The sequence below is a fragment of the Epinephelus lanceolatus genome, chromosome 16, assembly GCF_041903045.1.
Source record: "Epinephelus lanceolatus isolate andai-2023 chromosome 16, ASM4190304v1, whole genome shotgun sequence".
NCBI classification, from domain to species: domain Eukaryota; kingdom Metazoa; phylum Chordata; class Actinopteri; order Perciformes; family Serranidae; genus Epinephelus; species Epinephelus lanceolatus.
In genome coordinates, this window is record NC_135749.1 from 31,792,884 (window position 1) to 31,808,331 (window position 15,448).

At 40.5% G+C, this 15,448-nt stretch overlaps 1 protein-coding gene across 2 annotated transcripts; it reads left to right on the top strand.

Moving 5' to 3' along the window:
* Nucleotides 1–186: 186 nt before the first annotated feature.
* On the top strand, nt 187–14,527 carry LOC117263431 (uncharacterized). 2 transcript variants are annotated; one of them, XM_033636747.2, is made up of 11 exons: nt 187–298; nt 885–1,021; nt 1,136–1,243; nt 1,999–2,154; nt 5,282–5,410; nt 5,725–5,845; nt 5,990–6,165; nt 6,813–8,172; nt 9,398–9,544; nt 10,004–10,165; nt 10,710–14,527. In XM_033636747.2, the coding sequence occupies exons 3-11, from the start codon at nt 1,175–1,177 to the stop codon at nt 11,264–11,266; spliced, it is 2,877 nt and encodes a 958-aa protein (XP_033492638.2). In that variant the 5' UTR covers nt 187–298; nt 885–1,021; nt 1,136–1,174; the 3' UTR covers nt 11,267–14,527. The 2 variants fall into 2 exon arrangements, with proteins under 2 accessions (XP_033492638.2, XP_078032026.1); XM_078175900.1 differs by having other exon boundaries at nt 885–1,010; nt 1,134–1,243.
* The last annotated feature ends 921 nt before the right edge of the window (nt 14,528–15,448 follow it).

A 15,448-nucleotide genomic window follows, 5' to 3' on the forward strand; every position in this document is an offset into this window, starting at 1 on the left:
GGCTGAAGAAAAAATATTTGTAGCTTCACCTCAATCAACTCCCTCCTCTGATAAGTACATAACAGTCCCTTACTGTCATGAAACTGCTTGATATTTCTATTTCTGGTAATTTATTTTTCAGTTTCACAATAAACGACGCAGAATTGGTTAACAGAAATGTGTATTAACTGAATATAAAAAATAAATAAATAAATAATAATGTATCGTGAGGGGGCGTGGACTTGCAGGTGCTGAAAACTGCGGAAGCGGAAATCGCCGTCGTGTCGTCTCCTCGAAGATTCCTGAAGCTCCACTCAGGGTTAGTCTTTTATTTTTGTTGCAGATACGCACATTTAATACACACAATGACACTCGGACAACTTTTGTTGTTTTAAAATAAAAGGAGCGGATGTTTCTAGAAGTACAGCTCTTCATTTGCTCGCTAAAGCCTCATAATTAAGAAGCTAGATTGACAACAACCTTCGACTGTTAGCCATATTGACGGTAGCTGGCCGTCTTCAGTCGCTCTCCGAGGTCCTGAAAACACGAACTAGGAATCCTCACGGACACGTGAGCAAGCACATTTACTTACAGCTGTCAGGGGTCAGACTGATCACCCAGGTGCATTATAAATGAGGTTGTAGCTTATATTTTCTCACAACAGCTCCACGATGCTGGCAGCTAACTAGCTTGTAGCTTAGCCAGACAGCTAACCTAGCTGAGGATCTGTGTTTGTCGCAGTGATTATGACAAACTGGCACGAGCTGTCACATACAGTAGGTGCAGGCACACCTTTAGTCTGTCTTTGCAGTCACGGATTTATAACTGACTGCTGCTTGCCATTGTCTCTTAGTGTAAACCTATGCCTCAGCTATGTTTTTATGTTGACTGGTTCCTCCCTGCAGCTGTAGGATCTGGTTTCTGACATCCTGAGATAAGTCAATGCAGACAGGGGGAGGAGAGAGCATCAGGATGTACGCTTACTGAGCCAGCACTCAAGCAACGTAGAAATAAATCTTTGACAGCACTGACTTTATAAAAGGTATGTGAGTTTGTGTGTGTTGGTGTTGTTTCACGATGTGTAAGCATGTGTATAGTATGATTGTGGATTCCTCTTCTCTGTAAGCATTAAGTTGACAAGTGTTCTCTGAATCAGATCACGGTGGTTTGATTCCCCACCTCCCCACCAGACACCATGACGTCCTCTATGCTCCGCCGACAGCTGAAGAACCTGGTCCAGAACTACTCTGAGGCTGAGGTCAAGGTAAAAAATATTAAAGGAAGAGGGTGAAGAACTAAGTGAACTCCAATACTCCCATTCCCATTTCAGCTAGATTTTTCCCTCTTGCAGGAAATTAAAAGCTTTATAGTTGTATTCTTTAAGTTAAGAGCAAGAGTCAGTATAAGTGGGAAGAGAGATGGGGGTGACCTGTGCTTTAAACATTCAGGCAACGAGCACATGATGCACATTTTTAACATCTAGTGAGAAATTTTAGATGTATTGTGCATCATTTTATACTTACTGTTAGTCAACATCGTCTTCAGCATTTAAATACAGTTCTGTCACCTGGAAAAATTGTCTCTACAACACAAGTTTGAAAGGAAGTACCACATACCTATAAAGGGTCAGCTGAGTTCAAGAAGTTAAGATCAATAGGACATTCATTCATTTAAAATTCAACAGCATTAAACCTGTACAAGTCTCTTTCGTCACAGGGAGCCAGTCTCTTCCATCCTAATCTTCAGGTTTTCAGAATCAGTGAACTATGGGGTTATTTTTCTTGCTAATATGCTGATCTGATGAAATATGATTGGTAATAACTGATCAGGACATATTACTTGTCATTTTTGTAATAATGATAAAATGAGATGATGGCAAAGATGGCTTGCTACACTGCAATCAGTGCCACGATTTTTAACCGTGAGCCTTTTTGTCACAAGCTGGCATCTCTGATATTTGGACTGCAGTCACCTTATATTTCCTAAACACTGGCATTGCTTGCTTTGCTACTTTTGCAGGTGAGAGAGGCGACATCTAATGATCCATGGGGTCCTTCCAGCTCTCAGATGGCTGACCTCTCTGATCTGACCTACAATGTGGTGGCCTGCAACGAGATCATGACGATGCTCTGGAAGCGCCTGAAAGATGACAAGAACTGGAGACACATTCACAAGGTATCGATAACAAAGCATAATAAGTGAATTATCCAACAAGACTGTGGTTAAAATGGCAATTCAAACATTCATTATTTTGGATGTTTTGTCAGGCTTAAAATTTCAGTATATTTATAGGGAGGGACATTTTCAAATAACCCATTAACCCTTTATTTGTACAGGGTGATTGGTAGCTGTAACACCAGTTACAGGTTGCTTAAACTACCTTAAGTTTTAAACTTAAGTTTGTCCCTTTTGCAACATATTACCCTAAGCTGAGGGTTTCATTTAGGAGTGTTGCATAAAGCATCTTAGGTTGTCTCCTTGACTAAGTGTTTAGGCCAAGGCTTTCATGGTAGTTACTGTCATAATACAGCACATGCGCACTTCAGTAACCATGGTTAAGCTTCACTTACATTACCATCCTTTAATGTTATTTGACAGCAGTATTGTCAGTCTTAGCTAGCTTCTCCAAAATGAACACAAAATAGATTACAAACAGAAAATTAAAGCGAAGTGGTGAGAGGAATCTCGCTGTAAAACAACTATAGATGAAGTAACGTTAGTGAAGAAAGATGAAATTATTACTGTGACAGCAATAAAGGAAAAAGCCAAACAAAAAGTGGTGAGTGTCAATTAAACAATACAGCTACCGTTGATATGTGAGACAGAGTTATGTTAACACGGCTTGCTATAACAGAGCCCAAGCTATACCATAAACATTTGATCCTTCTAAAAGATAACATAACTCAGTATTAACTTTAGCTCTGTGTAAATTCAATAAATGTGACAAGTTGCGCATGCTCATAGTGTCCAGTGGATTTTCTCTGTCCTTGGTGTCTCCTCCTCCTCAGTCACCATAAATCAACATATTGTCTCACATTCTACAGATTATTTAACTTTCAAGAGACGGGTTATGGGTCCCTTAAATGTTCTGAGGGAAATGGTTACTAAGGATTTTTTTAAGGAAATGTATAAGGACAAACATTCAGACCAAAGGGTTTTCACTTACAACACCCTTATTTCCCTGTTTAATGCAACCAGGCACAGATCCATCTGTGTTATCTCAGATGAATGACTCGCATACCCCTCTCCACCAAATTAGCTCTGGTTCTTGAACCGGTTCCAGACAGGATTTTTGAAACCTTGGTTCTATCTAGCTAACCAGCCCACATTTCCACTGGTTTTGAATGAAACCATTGTAATGAAGAATGTGTCATCAATGGAGGATGTTCCACAATGCACAATGGAAATAAACAGTAGTAGAAAAACCACAGATTACATTGACTACTATTAATGAAACCATTGCAGGCTTTCTTTTATGCAATTTCTCACTTGACTTCTCAAGTGTTACCTTCCCCATCCTCTCCTCCAACCTATACAATATGACACACCCACTGCTGTTGTCACAGTTGGTAATTCAAGTTAAGGATAACCTGCATTTTTTTTTTTGTTCCAGCTGAGAACTGAGTTTTCAGGTTCTGAACAAATGTATTTTTGGTTTAGGGCTGGGCGGTATGACCTAAAATTTATATCACGGTATAAATCGAATCCCTTCACGGTAATGGTATATATCGCGGTATAAATTTAAGTGTAAAAGTTATAATAGAAGTGCTTCTGAATGGGTTTTGTAGTCCCTTAGCAAAGCTAAATTGATAAAAAAACAACAACAAAAGCAAAGATATAATGTATTTTTTAGAGCATTTATTGTGCAGAATGCAGATCTCAAAACTCAAAATTAAAACCCAGTACTCTATGGTGCAAAATGTCCCCTGGGATCTATATCAAAAGGTAATTTCCTTCTTTTAGCAAAATCCTAAATGACTGAGTTGTGTTTTTTCCACCTGGACCTTTATGCTCTGCCATTTCTCCTCTAATCATCACGCTGTAACCTGTGACAGGCTGCTATGATACCATAACTATCACACATTCACATATGGAGTTTTTTGTGGAGCCCCTAGCGTCACATAGGTTTACATTACCAAAGGATTATGACAAACTCTCTTGCCGAAAACCAACTCCCGTGTGCGCACGGCGAGAGAGGAGAGGGAGAGATGCTGTGCTGCTGCCAGAGGAGACACTGAATGAGTTCCCTCTGAGCGGTAAGTCGCTAAGAGTCTGAGAAGTCATGTTCATAAGACATTAAATCACTCACTCACAAGTTCTCCAGCAACACATGTTGCACGTGCTACGCTAAATCACGGACGTGAAATAGCTCCTCTTGCTCCGCTGTCTCTGTGCTCGCAGCCATTTTCACACTGAGGCAGGTGCGATGACGTCATCGATGATAGGACGGTAGAGCGCAAATCTCTACCGTGGGCCAAATTTATATCATTTCTACCGTCTACCGCATATACCGTGCAGCCCTATTTTGGTTGAAATGCTCTTAGGGGTTAAAATCAAGTGCAGAAACCAGAATAAAACGGGCTCCATGCTGGTGGAAAAGGGGTAAGAGATTAATCTGTAACTATCCCTAATCAAGGGCTGTGACCAACGTGATCAACAAATCACTGCTTTTAGACAATAAATACATAGTCCATCTGTTCACATTACCTTTGTTAGCATTTCATACACAGATTCCTTGCAATCTGCATATTCTGAAATAGTCTCTTAACATGTACAGGGATACCCAAAGTTTAGAAGATTAAAAATCTTAACATTGTATTGTCTTGTAATTTTCACTGTTTCTTTTTACCACAACAGCAGTTTTTAATCTGATATGTATTGCCTTTTATTGAAAGCATTCTCTGTTCCTTAACATGACATGATTTATTCATCTGGTCTTTGGTAAAGATGTAAATTGTACCACATATCTGCTATTAAGTTACTTAGTATCACCAACAAGGTAACATTGCAAACCATAGTCACTTTGCCTGTCATGTGACTTTGTATTGGAACATCAGTTACACTAGTGTCCACCACAAGCAATTCATGTTTTAAAGCTTTGGCACATTGTTTCTCCTCTCCAAAAGTTGTGATTTTTACAGATTTTGTTTTGTTTGTTACTTGCACTGTGACTTCCAAAACTGTATGGAAAACATAAAAAATGCTAATTGAATTGTATGGATTGTCAGTTTATTTTTCTTTCACCCATATGCATTTTTATATCACATAAATGTTTTCATTGTCATGCTTTTTTCCATTCTAGTCCCTGACACTGCTGGAGTACCTGTTGAAGACCGGTGACGACCGTGTGCTTCTGAAAATGAAAGACAACATCTACATTGTCAAAGCCCTCACAGAGTATCGCTTTGTAGAAAAGGATGGCAAAGATCAGGTGATACTTTCAATATCCATTTGAGGGATGCATACTGTACATTAAGGTTCTCCATTGTTGACAAAAGAATATACATATCATCATACTCCTTTTAATCTCGAGGACAAGTTTCCAATTAAAGAAACAAAAACAGATTCAGTGTAAGTTTGAGGTCTCAAACAAATGTAATAACCCCTTTATTCAAAGGCTTTCCAGAGAAAAATGCTTAACACTTCTATGCTTACAAGGCCATTTGGATTGTTTTTCAGGCTTAGATAGAATTTTGCTCAAATGGTCAGAGTCAAATCAAAGTCTAATAAGCATATCTGTCACAGGGTGTAAATGTGAGAGAGAAGGCCAAGGTTGTCCTTGTTCTTATGGAGGACGACGAGAAACTAAAGGAGGAGAGAGAATTTGCCTTCAAGACCAGAGAGAAGACATCAAAAAGTTCAGCTGGTGGGCCCTTCTGATATATATCTGTATCAATGCGAAATAGCCATAGTTTCAACTGTAAAAGAAATGTATTAGTGTAATTCTCTAATGTTGTCAGCGTCTCTCACACAAATCTGCTTCGATTATTTGTCCATCCTTTCTTACCAGCCTCATCTATGGACGCCATCAAGGATCCCAGCTACAAGCCATGCTACGTTGCCGGGGCCACAGGACTTCCATCCTTGGACAACATACCCTCAGTGGCCGATTTGACTGCTTCCTTTGCTGCCCGCAAAGAAGAGCGTCTTAAACAGGAAGCTGAGAAGAAAGAAGCAGAGAGGAGGGTAAGCGCATATGAACTACAGAGCTCAGCTACAGCAAGTGTACACAATAACATGAACAGTACACCAGTATCGTATAACGTCGTCCATAAAAAAATAACTACAAACTCAGAACTTCAAAAATAACCATAGATTTATATGAACATACATCTGACAAAGTCTCAACTCGCTAACTCACCATATCTTTTGAAGGCAATGTTTCAGTCAGACAATGAAGCATTTAAAATAAGAGTACAGAGTTGTCAATGTACCCTCATATGACGGTTCATATGATATTTTAGGAAAATGCACATACAACAGTTTGTCTGATGTCTAACAAATTAGCGTCCCACGAATGATATCGTCATGTAACATACTTTACATAAAGTTGCATACTTAATGTGAGGTTAGGTTGGTTAGATTTAGGAAAATAAAGTTACATAGGTTAAGTTTAGGAAAATAAAGGTATGTAGGTTAGGTTTAGAACAACAAACATGGTGATGACGTAGCTTTTTAAAGAGCTGAAATCCACTACCCCAACCTTCCTCCTTTTCTGGACTTTTAAACTACTTCCATCTTTCAGCATATATATAGGTGTAGTTGTACCATTAATGAAGCCAGTAGTAGGTGTTTGTGTTTACTTCTCTCATTTTGCAATTGTAATATCCCAGGCCAAGATGTCTGAAGATGAGCTGAAATGGGAGGATGCTGGCAAAGGCAGTGATGTGAAAGGAGCTTGGGGAGAAGATAAAGCTGAGGAGGTGAAAGCAGGCCCATGGGGAGCCCCCGAAGAACCTAAAGAAGCCACAGATCCATGGGGTACACCTGCAAAACCTGACACAGCAGACACAGCAGCCAGCAGTGATGCTTGGGGGGCTCCAACCAAAACTGATGAAGATCCATTTTCAGCGCCAAAAACAGATGTAGCTAAAGATGCATTTGCGGCACCAAAGAATGGAGAAGATCCTTTTGCAGCACCAAAAGATGAATCCGATCCATTTAGTGCATCAAAAGATGACCCGTTCAACACACCAAAAGATAGTTCAGATCCCTTCAATGCACCCAAAGACAAAGAAGATCCATTTGCTGCTTCAAAAGAAAAACCAGATCCCTTTAGTTCATCTGAAAATGATCCATTCAGTGCCCCAAAAGATGATCCATTCAATGCCCCTAAAGATGATCCATTCAACGCCCCTAAAGATGATCCATTTAACATCCCTAAAGATGATCCATTCAACGCCCCAAAAGATGATCCATTCAGCACCCCAAAAGATGATCCGTTTAGTACACCAAAAGATGATCCATTTAATGCCCCGAAAGATGATCCATTCAACACCCCAAAAGATGATCCTTTCAGTGCTCCAAAAGATGACCCTTTTAACACACCAAAAGACGATCCTTTTAATGCCCCAAAAGATGACCCTTTTATCACCCCTAAAGATGACCCATTTGGTACTCCGAAAGATGACCCCTTCACTGCACAAGCATCAACGCCACCTAAAGAAGATCCATTTGCATCACCAGTATCCTCCAAAGATGACCCCTTCACTGCTTCCACTACACCACCTAAAGAGGATCCTTTCTCTGCACCGACTGCACCTACCCAAGATGACCCTTTTGCTGCACCACCCAAACCTACAAAAGAGGACCCCTTTGCTGCCCCAACATCACCACCCAAAGATGATCCTTTCTCTGCACCATCCAAACCTACAAAAGACGACCCTTTTGCTGCACCAACAACACCCCCTAAAGAGGACCCGTTTACAGTGCCATCCAGTCCACCAAAAGATGATGCCTCAGATCCCTTCAATGCCCCTCCACTGAGCCCTCCCAAAGGCAGTGCAGATGCATGGGGAGCCTCTGCTAGCTCTCCACCCGGCACTGGGTCAGATCCCTGGGGGACGCCATCTGCTCCAAAGGAAGCAAAGGGCGGAGATCCCTGGGGGGACGGGACAAGTGCCTCACCCATTGATAATTCTGATGGGTTTGGGGATGCATCCAAACTGGACAATGACCCCTGGGGAGCCCCAGGTAAGAAACTAATTAATAACTGCTGAACTCAAGGTTCACTTCCACATCTTGCCTCCCTATCATATAGCCTTCTTTAACGAATCAAAGTTGCTTAGGTGTCTTCAGAACTTTGATCAGGTGATAACAAGTGGTCATGTACTGAGGAAAGGTAACCCCTGTACCACCATGAATCTTCCCAGTGGAACACTATTGGGTGGTTGGGCTGTCCAGAGAGAGACTTGAAGGCACAAGGAGCTGACCCATCACAGCTGTGGTGAGATTGCCACAACCCTGATTGAAGCCCCTTTCCCCACTGAACTAAAAACTTACTAACATCTGGCTTTTGTCATTCATGAAAAAAAATTACAACCGACATGAACGCAATGGACAAATGATTCTGCAGTAGTCAGGGGCTCGGATCGGCTCCAATCAGCAGTAATGGAAACACTGGGTGGAGATGCAAATTTTTGCCCTTTGTCAGGCGGGATGCAATGACACAGCACCAAAAATTCCATCCATTTCTGTCCAAGCAGCATTTGGATATTGTTCCAAATTAGTCGGCACCGAGTTTGAAAGAGATACTGAATAAGTAACAAATACAAAAACAAGTAAGCCCCTCAACATTTTCAGTGGCCTTCAAGTTAAGGTTGTAATTGGAGCCTGACAAAGCAAAGCCTCTCTTCCTCTGGGCAGCTGCCTCTGTCTCACTCCAACTAACCCTTGGGGACTAACATCTGTGGACCAAAACATCCCCAGAAGTACACTGCAAACTGACTAACAAAAAATGAATTAATAATTGCTGCTCAACTTGGAAAATCTCTTAGGCGTCTTCAACTGATGAGTTGAATCTTCTGCATACACATGCTAATTTTGATGGATAAAGGGTATAAGAGACTGGAACGGTATCAGAAGCAGACACCTGCTATCTATAACCATCAAAACTAGTCATAGCATCAGCTGGGAAGGACTCAAAAGTCATCGACAGTGCATAGTTTGAGTAAGCAGAGAACATCCAGAGACAGGTTACGATCTCCCCCGATATACAACCACTTGTTATTATATGACTGAGGTTCTTCAGTGGGTCACGTAATGATGCTTCGGTGAGGTCTTGTTGCTGACAAAGGTTGTGTGATACAGCTGAAAGTATTTTATCACAGAAATTAAGCCACTAGACTGAAAAATTGGTGTTATCTTTGGATTAATATTTTTTCATGTTTCAGCCTCTCTGCTCTATTTCCCTGTTTAGCTGCAGCTCCAGTTAACACAGACGATGCCTGGGGTTCACCTGCTCCGACCTTAGACTCCCCCTCATCTGGTGACCCCTTTGGAGACAGTGCATCTAAAAAAAGTGATCCTTGGGGTGTGCCGAGTGACGCACCTAGCAACGGGACAGGTAAGTTGCACTTTACACTCCGTCTAAATGCTTGTATCTATGATCATCCATTATTCATGCGAGTAAAAACCTCAGTGTCTACTTTGTACTCAGCAATAAAATGATCCGCCCAGATTAAATTAACTAAACCTTTCCTCTGCGCTGTCTGCTAAAATTTATGCTTGTTTTTCATCAATAGAAGTCAACGCCAGCTGGCTTAGTGCTCAGCTGACAGTGGTGACTCTAACAACTTAACTGTGTGCATGTGTGCATTTATCTTTATGAGTATATGCTCCTCTGATCTTGGCATGTGTGACTGTTTTCTTCCATTTTCTCCATTTCACCTTCATCCTCCCATCAATCAGCAGTTGGCTAACAATCATAACCAATTAAACTTCCGCTTTGCTCTCTCTTCCCCCCTGACCTATTCCCAAAAGAAAACACCTTTTAGAATAGAACTGGACCTTTATTGTATTGCAGGAAAGCGAACAGCGCAGGAAGAGAAGACATGCAGAAAGACTGCTTCATTTCTGGGCTCCGCGGGGGCATCGCTTGTTGACTTGGACAATCTTTTTTCTTCTAATCCTCAATCCAAACAGCGCCCCCTCGTCAACACGCTCGTCGCCCAGACACAAGCCATCGGTAAGGACAGAGAAAACGCCTCACCTTGGGTGAAAAGCAACGTTTTTGACGAAAGTTTTGTGTGGAAATATTTGTCGTGCGCTTGACTCAGATGGCTGCATGATCAACATCAAAGACTGGAAAATCACTGAAACACTAAAAAGCAGTAATTCCCTGTCATGTTTCAAATGTATTCCACTGCTGTTCAGCGGAAGTCCAGACAGAGAGAGGGGTGAAGACAGTCGGAGTAGTAAATGTTTATCAGTAGGTTTGTGTGGGAAAAAGCTTATTGTGATTATGTGTTTTGCCCTACCGCCCCTGTGGTCTCACTGTATAGTGTATAGATGTTGTTGTGTGAGCGTGTGTGTGTGTGTGTGTGTGTGTGAGACCATTAGTGACCTATTGAAGTTTTAGTATAGTGTATATTAACCAGCAGATATTTAACTCCTTTCACCCCTCTCTCTGCCTTGGTGCATTTTCTCTCTGCTTGAACACTTCAAACTGTATATCCCTCCCTCCTTCCCCTCATCCTACCATCCTCCTGTTACTCCTCCTGATTTCCCAGGCGCTTTCAAAGCCAGAGGCATGACATCTGGCCCTGTGATCAGATCAGGGGCTGTTGCAGGGCTGTCCTTCCCTGAAACATCTACCCCATACTACAGTCCTTTTGGTTCCACCCTCGCTCCCACCTTTGGAGCCGCCAATCCTTCCATTGAAACTCCCCTATTCCAGCTACCATCCCATGCCATTGGAGCATCTCATTCTGGCTTAAATATGCGTCAGCCAGCTCATGTGGCTCCTCCGGGTTCAGGAACTGGAATGGTACAGTCTGTTTCTGTGAGACGGAGTCCACAAATGGGACTCAGCTTGAACCCCCCGTGTGGAGGAGTGGGCATGGTGCAGTCTGGATCTCTGGTGGGGAATCCTTTGGCAGATCCTCTCCTTTTGGGAACAGGAATGGCTCAGTCCAGTTTCTTTGGAGGGAATCACCAAGCAGCAGCGGCTCATTTGGGAGGATCTACTCCACAGGCCAGGAACGGAGTCACCTTTCAACCACAGTTGCTCTCTGGCAGTGGGTTGGGTGAGACCATGAACAAAAACAACAATCCATTCCTGTTCTGACAACCTGACGTGTAATCTTTCCTGTCAGATAGACGCATTATACTAAATGACCAAACTGGGTGGTTTTACATGTTTTAGCCTTCCAAATGTTTATGTTGCAACTGTTCTCCAAAATTTAGCCCAAGGATTTTAGATTTCCTGTGTATCTTTCGGGCAGCCATTGGTTTCAGTTACCGTCATAATGTCATGAATTTTCCTTCATAATTTTTGTCCACCTTACAATACTATCAAATGGTATTTCAGTTTTGTAGGCATAGGTAGTTAAAGTCCAGATGAAATGACCTATGCAGAGTTTCTAGCTTCCCTGTTGTGACAGGGAGGAAATTTGACTTGATTATTGAAACGTGGCCATGAAGAAGTACATTAATGGGATAGTAATGGTAGTATCCATAAGAGAGAGAGAGAGAGAGAGAGACAAAGCCCATTGTGTGCTCCATATAACATACTGTAAATTGCTGAAGCAGTCTGCTGTAAAATGCCTTGTGCATCATCTGGAGCTTTTACAGTACAGACACCACTTTCCTCATAGTGTATAAATTCTAGCCCGCCTTTAACCACAGTAGTTTGGGGAAACGAAGATACACTGACGTACCATGTTGTTGCTAGCTAGCTAACTTAATCCTAGCTCTGTGCAGCTTTAATTATTAGCGGCTTGTGATATTACTGGTTGGTACTAGCTTACTTAAACACATGCCATATTTTGTTTTACAGGGGAAAAAAGATTGGATTTTGGTATACAAATAAATAGAAATTGATTTTTATTTTTGGCATATATTGTTAAGTAGGTGGACAGTACCATCAGGCTGTGATCTTAAAGGGTTTAAAAAAGCTTGTATGCTTATATCATCTCAATTATTTGAGAACTCATATTTGAAGACTGATTAAAAAAATGGGAAAAAGATCATTTGAAATTGACCATCTTACATCAAAAACTTGCTTTTCAGCAGCCAACTTTCAAAGCTCGGATGTCAGAATGTGTGTCTTGAATGCACCAGCAAAGAAGAGTTTTCCAAAACTCTTTATGGGAAATGAACTATTAATTTGAGAGGATCCCTGCTCCCAACTTAACCATCCTGTAATAAAAGCATTACTTTGACAAAAATGAATGTTTACATGGGCAAACTGAAATCATGGCAGCCTGTAAGGAAGAAAAAAATAAGCTGTAGTTCCATTTGCACAACTTGTCAGGCTAAAATATGCAAAACCCATCAGCTCCTCAGCTTACACCTGCCCTCCCCTTGAGATTTACACAAGTAATATGATAGCCACGGTTTAAATGTATGCAGTATATTATCAGAAATACTAGGTCTGCATGATATGAGGAACATATACGATAATGTTGTTGAATATCACAATAACAATATTACTTGTGATAAAGAGATAAAGTGTACTCAGTTCTGCCTTTTGCTGCTTTCAGCATACAGCTAAAATGCAGCAAATTGATGTTGATTGAAAAAAATAAAATAAAATCAAGGAAATTCTTTCTAGGGATGCACCGATTGCAAAATTCTGGGCAGATATCGACGTTTAAAATAACAATTTGGCCGATAGCCGATACCAGTGTTTTTTGTTGTTGTTATTTATTTCCACTCTAGTGCCAGGGACAAAAAAAATCTTCAATGTAAAAAAAAAACAAAACCTTGATATGTTTAAATGTCATTTAGCTTTTCATTACACGAAGTCACTGAATAAGCACAATCACACAAGTGTATAAAACAACCTTTAATAAAACCTTCTTTCACATAAAAACATTTTTAAAAAACTCTTTCAGAAGTTTTGAACTACATATAAAACATCATAATCCCTCATTCATTCATTATTCTCTAAAATCTATTTTTTTATTTTATTTTCATTGATTTATTTCATTTATTCAAGTCTTTGCCAAAAACCAGATTTTACAAGATTGTATTTGAACATATGAAGGTATATGAAGGAATTTACCTTTGCCCAATCCCATATTTTACTGAATAGAGCTTTAACACATTACAGTGTAAATCAATGCAGTGTAACTGTTAGCTGTCCCGGCCACCGACTGCTTGTTACAATGTAGCATTAGGGATTAGCACTTCCCTGGGCACGTTGATAGTAAGTTTACTGCGTCCTTTTGTCGCCAGGGCATCCTGGAAAAGATCTCTGGTCATCCCAAACCCATTTTCCCTTCTCTTCAGGATGATGCGACACTGTTAGTCTTGGGTCCTTCTTTTTAGCCTGCGCAAAATTGCTGCAACACAACAGGAAACATTGCCCACTGCCATCGGTAAATGACATCTTATTTCCAGATAAGCTGAGGACAACCAACAAGGCAAATATCAGCAGATACTGATGTTCAGCCAATAAATCAGTGCATCCCTAAATTTCCACATTCATTTATCGAACAAATTGAACACTAAACCCAAAAGGCACAAGGAAAAAAGTGACAGTTTAAGGTGCAGTTTTCTACTGATATCTTTTAACATAGTCAAAAATCTTGATCGCAACATCACATTCTTTCATGATGTGTTTATTGTACAAGTTGACATTAAAAAAAAATGTGTACGCCCTGAGAAATACATGCAAAACGTGGAACTGCGTACTTCTATTTGAATCAAATCTATTGGATCGATCTTCATGCACAAGTGTGAGAAACAGAGAGCACCTGTACGTGTGAGTGTCTTTGTGGAAATACTGAAGAACTACCGTTGATGTGAGTGTTGTATGGTTTCTGTGACTGGACCTGTAAAACATTGATAGAACTGATCCGGGAACGACGTCATTGTAGGTTTCCATTAAGTGTGTATGTGTTTGTACAAGGCGGAGTGTGTGTGACCTGCATGCACACAGTGTGTGTGTGGCTGTGTGTGCAGTATATATTGTGCTAATGTAAATAGTGGAAGTAATCACAGATAAACCTTGAAATATGCTGTATATCAGAGTGTTACATTCATGAGTAACTATTTATTGATCTATTGATTGATTAATTTATTGCTTGATTATTTATTGATGCAGCAATGGCCTCCTACAAAGTTCAGGTTAACTTTCTTTGCTGCGTCATTATCAGACAGGTTGGTCTGACATGTTGATTGGCTTCAGTCTGATACTGCTGTTCAAACACTGTACTATCAATCAACTCAGTAACCAATGGTGGCTTTCTCTTCCCTGTTTGCATTTGTTCTGGATTCACTGTGTAGTCAAACACGTCTCCTGGCATTAAACATGGAACAGAAATGTATTATTGTATGACGTTTAGCTGCAGCTTTGGCTAAATAAAAACCGAATTACAAACATATCAACCTCTTTAATGTGCATGCAGTCTGAGCGGATCCTCCTCTGCCCCTCGTCTATTTGGTGTGAGAGTGCTTAATGAAATATTTCAACACACACCTGCATCTCCTCTTCTACAAACATCTGCTTTCTTGTGGCTGAGGATACATTTTGACTTAGAAAACATGAACAGTAGCAGGATTAATCATCCTTAAACACCTCACATTTCAGTACATCGACGCCACCCTGAAAGCAGACAGGACCAGTGACTTCTAAAAGGTCACACAGTTTTAAATTGTTAGCATTCTTTGTGTTTCATGGGCCTGTACGTGTCTTTCATGTATTTATGACTTCTTTAAATGTGAACTTTGGTGAAAGACTTGACTGAAAGCTTAGAGGAGTTGTAGTAGAGAAATATGAGGATGAGAAACTAGTCCATAATATTATTTCTCAAATTTAATTTTGTATAAAATGAATTTATTTTGCTGTGTATTTAAAAAGCTGTGTTGTAAACTGTGACAGTATACAGTAAATTTGAGAAATAAAATGACACAATAAGTGACTGGCTTCCTGTTCCTACTGTGTTATTCAACACTGTGGCCTTTCTGTATATCTGATTTTCTGTAGCATTTTTTATTCATTGGGGATTTTGTGGGGCTCAACTTTGTCTAGCAACCCAACAAAACTTGCCTACTGTCACCACTAGAGGGCCATAAATACTCACATATCTGCACACAATATATTACACTGTATGAAATGCTTAATGTTCCACCAGTGTCTGTAACTTCATCACTTCATTATTAAACATTTAAAAAATAGGGCCACAACCATAAAGAATGTCCTGTGGAAGGGAAATTAAATTCAGCTCTGAAGTGCTTAAAAGCAGATAATCTGCTTACTTCACAAGTGCACGTACACTAATGTTTTAAACTGAAGTAAGAG

Bases quoted from the DNA above. Each gene is read 5' to 3' on its own strand.
- LOC117263431 (XM_033636747.2), top strand. From the start codon at position 1,175: ATGACGTCCTCTATGCTCCGCCGACAGCTGAAGAACCTGGTCCAGAAC. The intron at 9,545-10,003 runs GTAAGTTGCACT...ATTGTATTGCAG, and splicing joins CGCACCTAGCAACGGGACAG to GAAAGCGAACAGCGCAGGAA. The intron at 10,166-10,709 runs GTAAGGACAGAG...CTGATTTCCCAG, and splicing joins CGCCCAGACACAAGCCATCG to GCGCTTTCAAAGCCAGAGGC.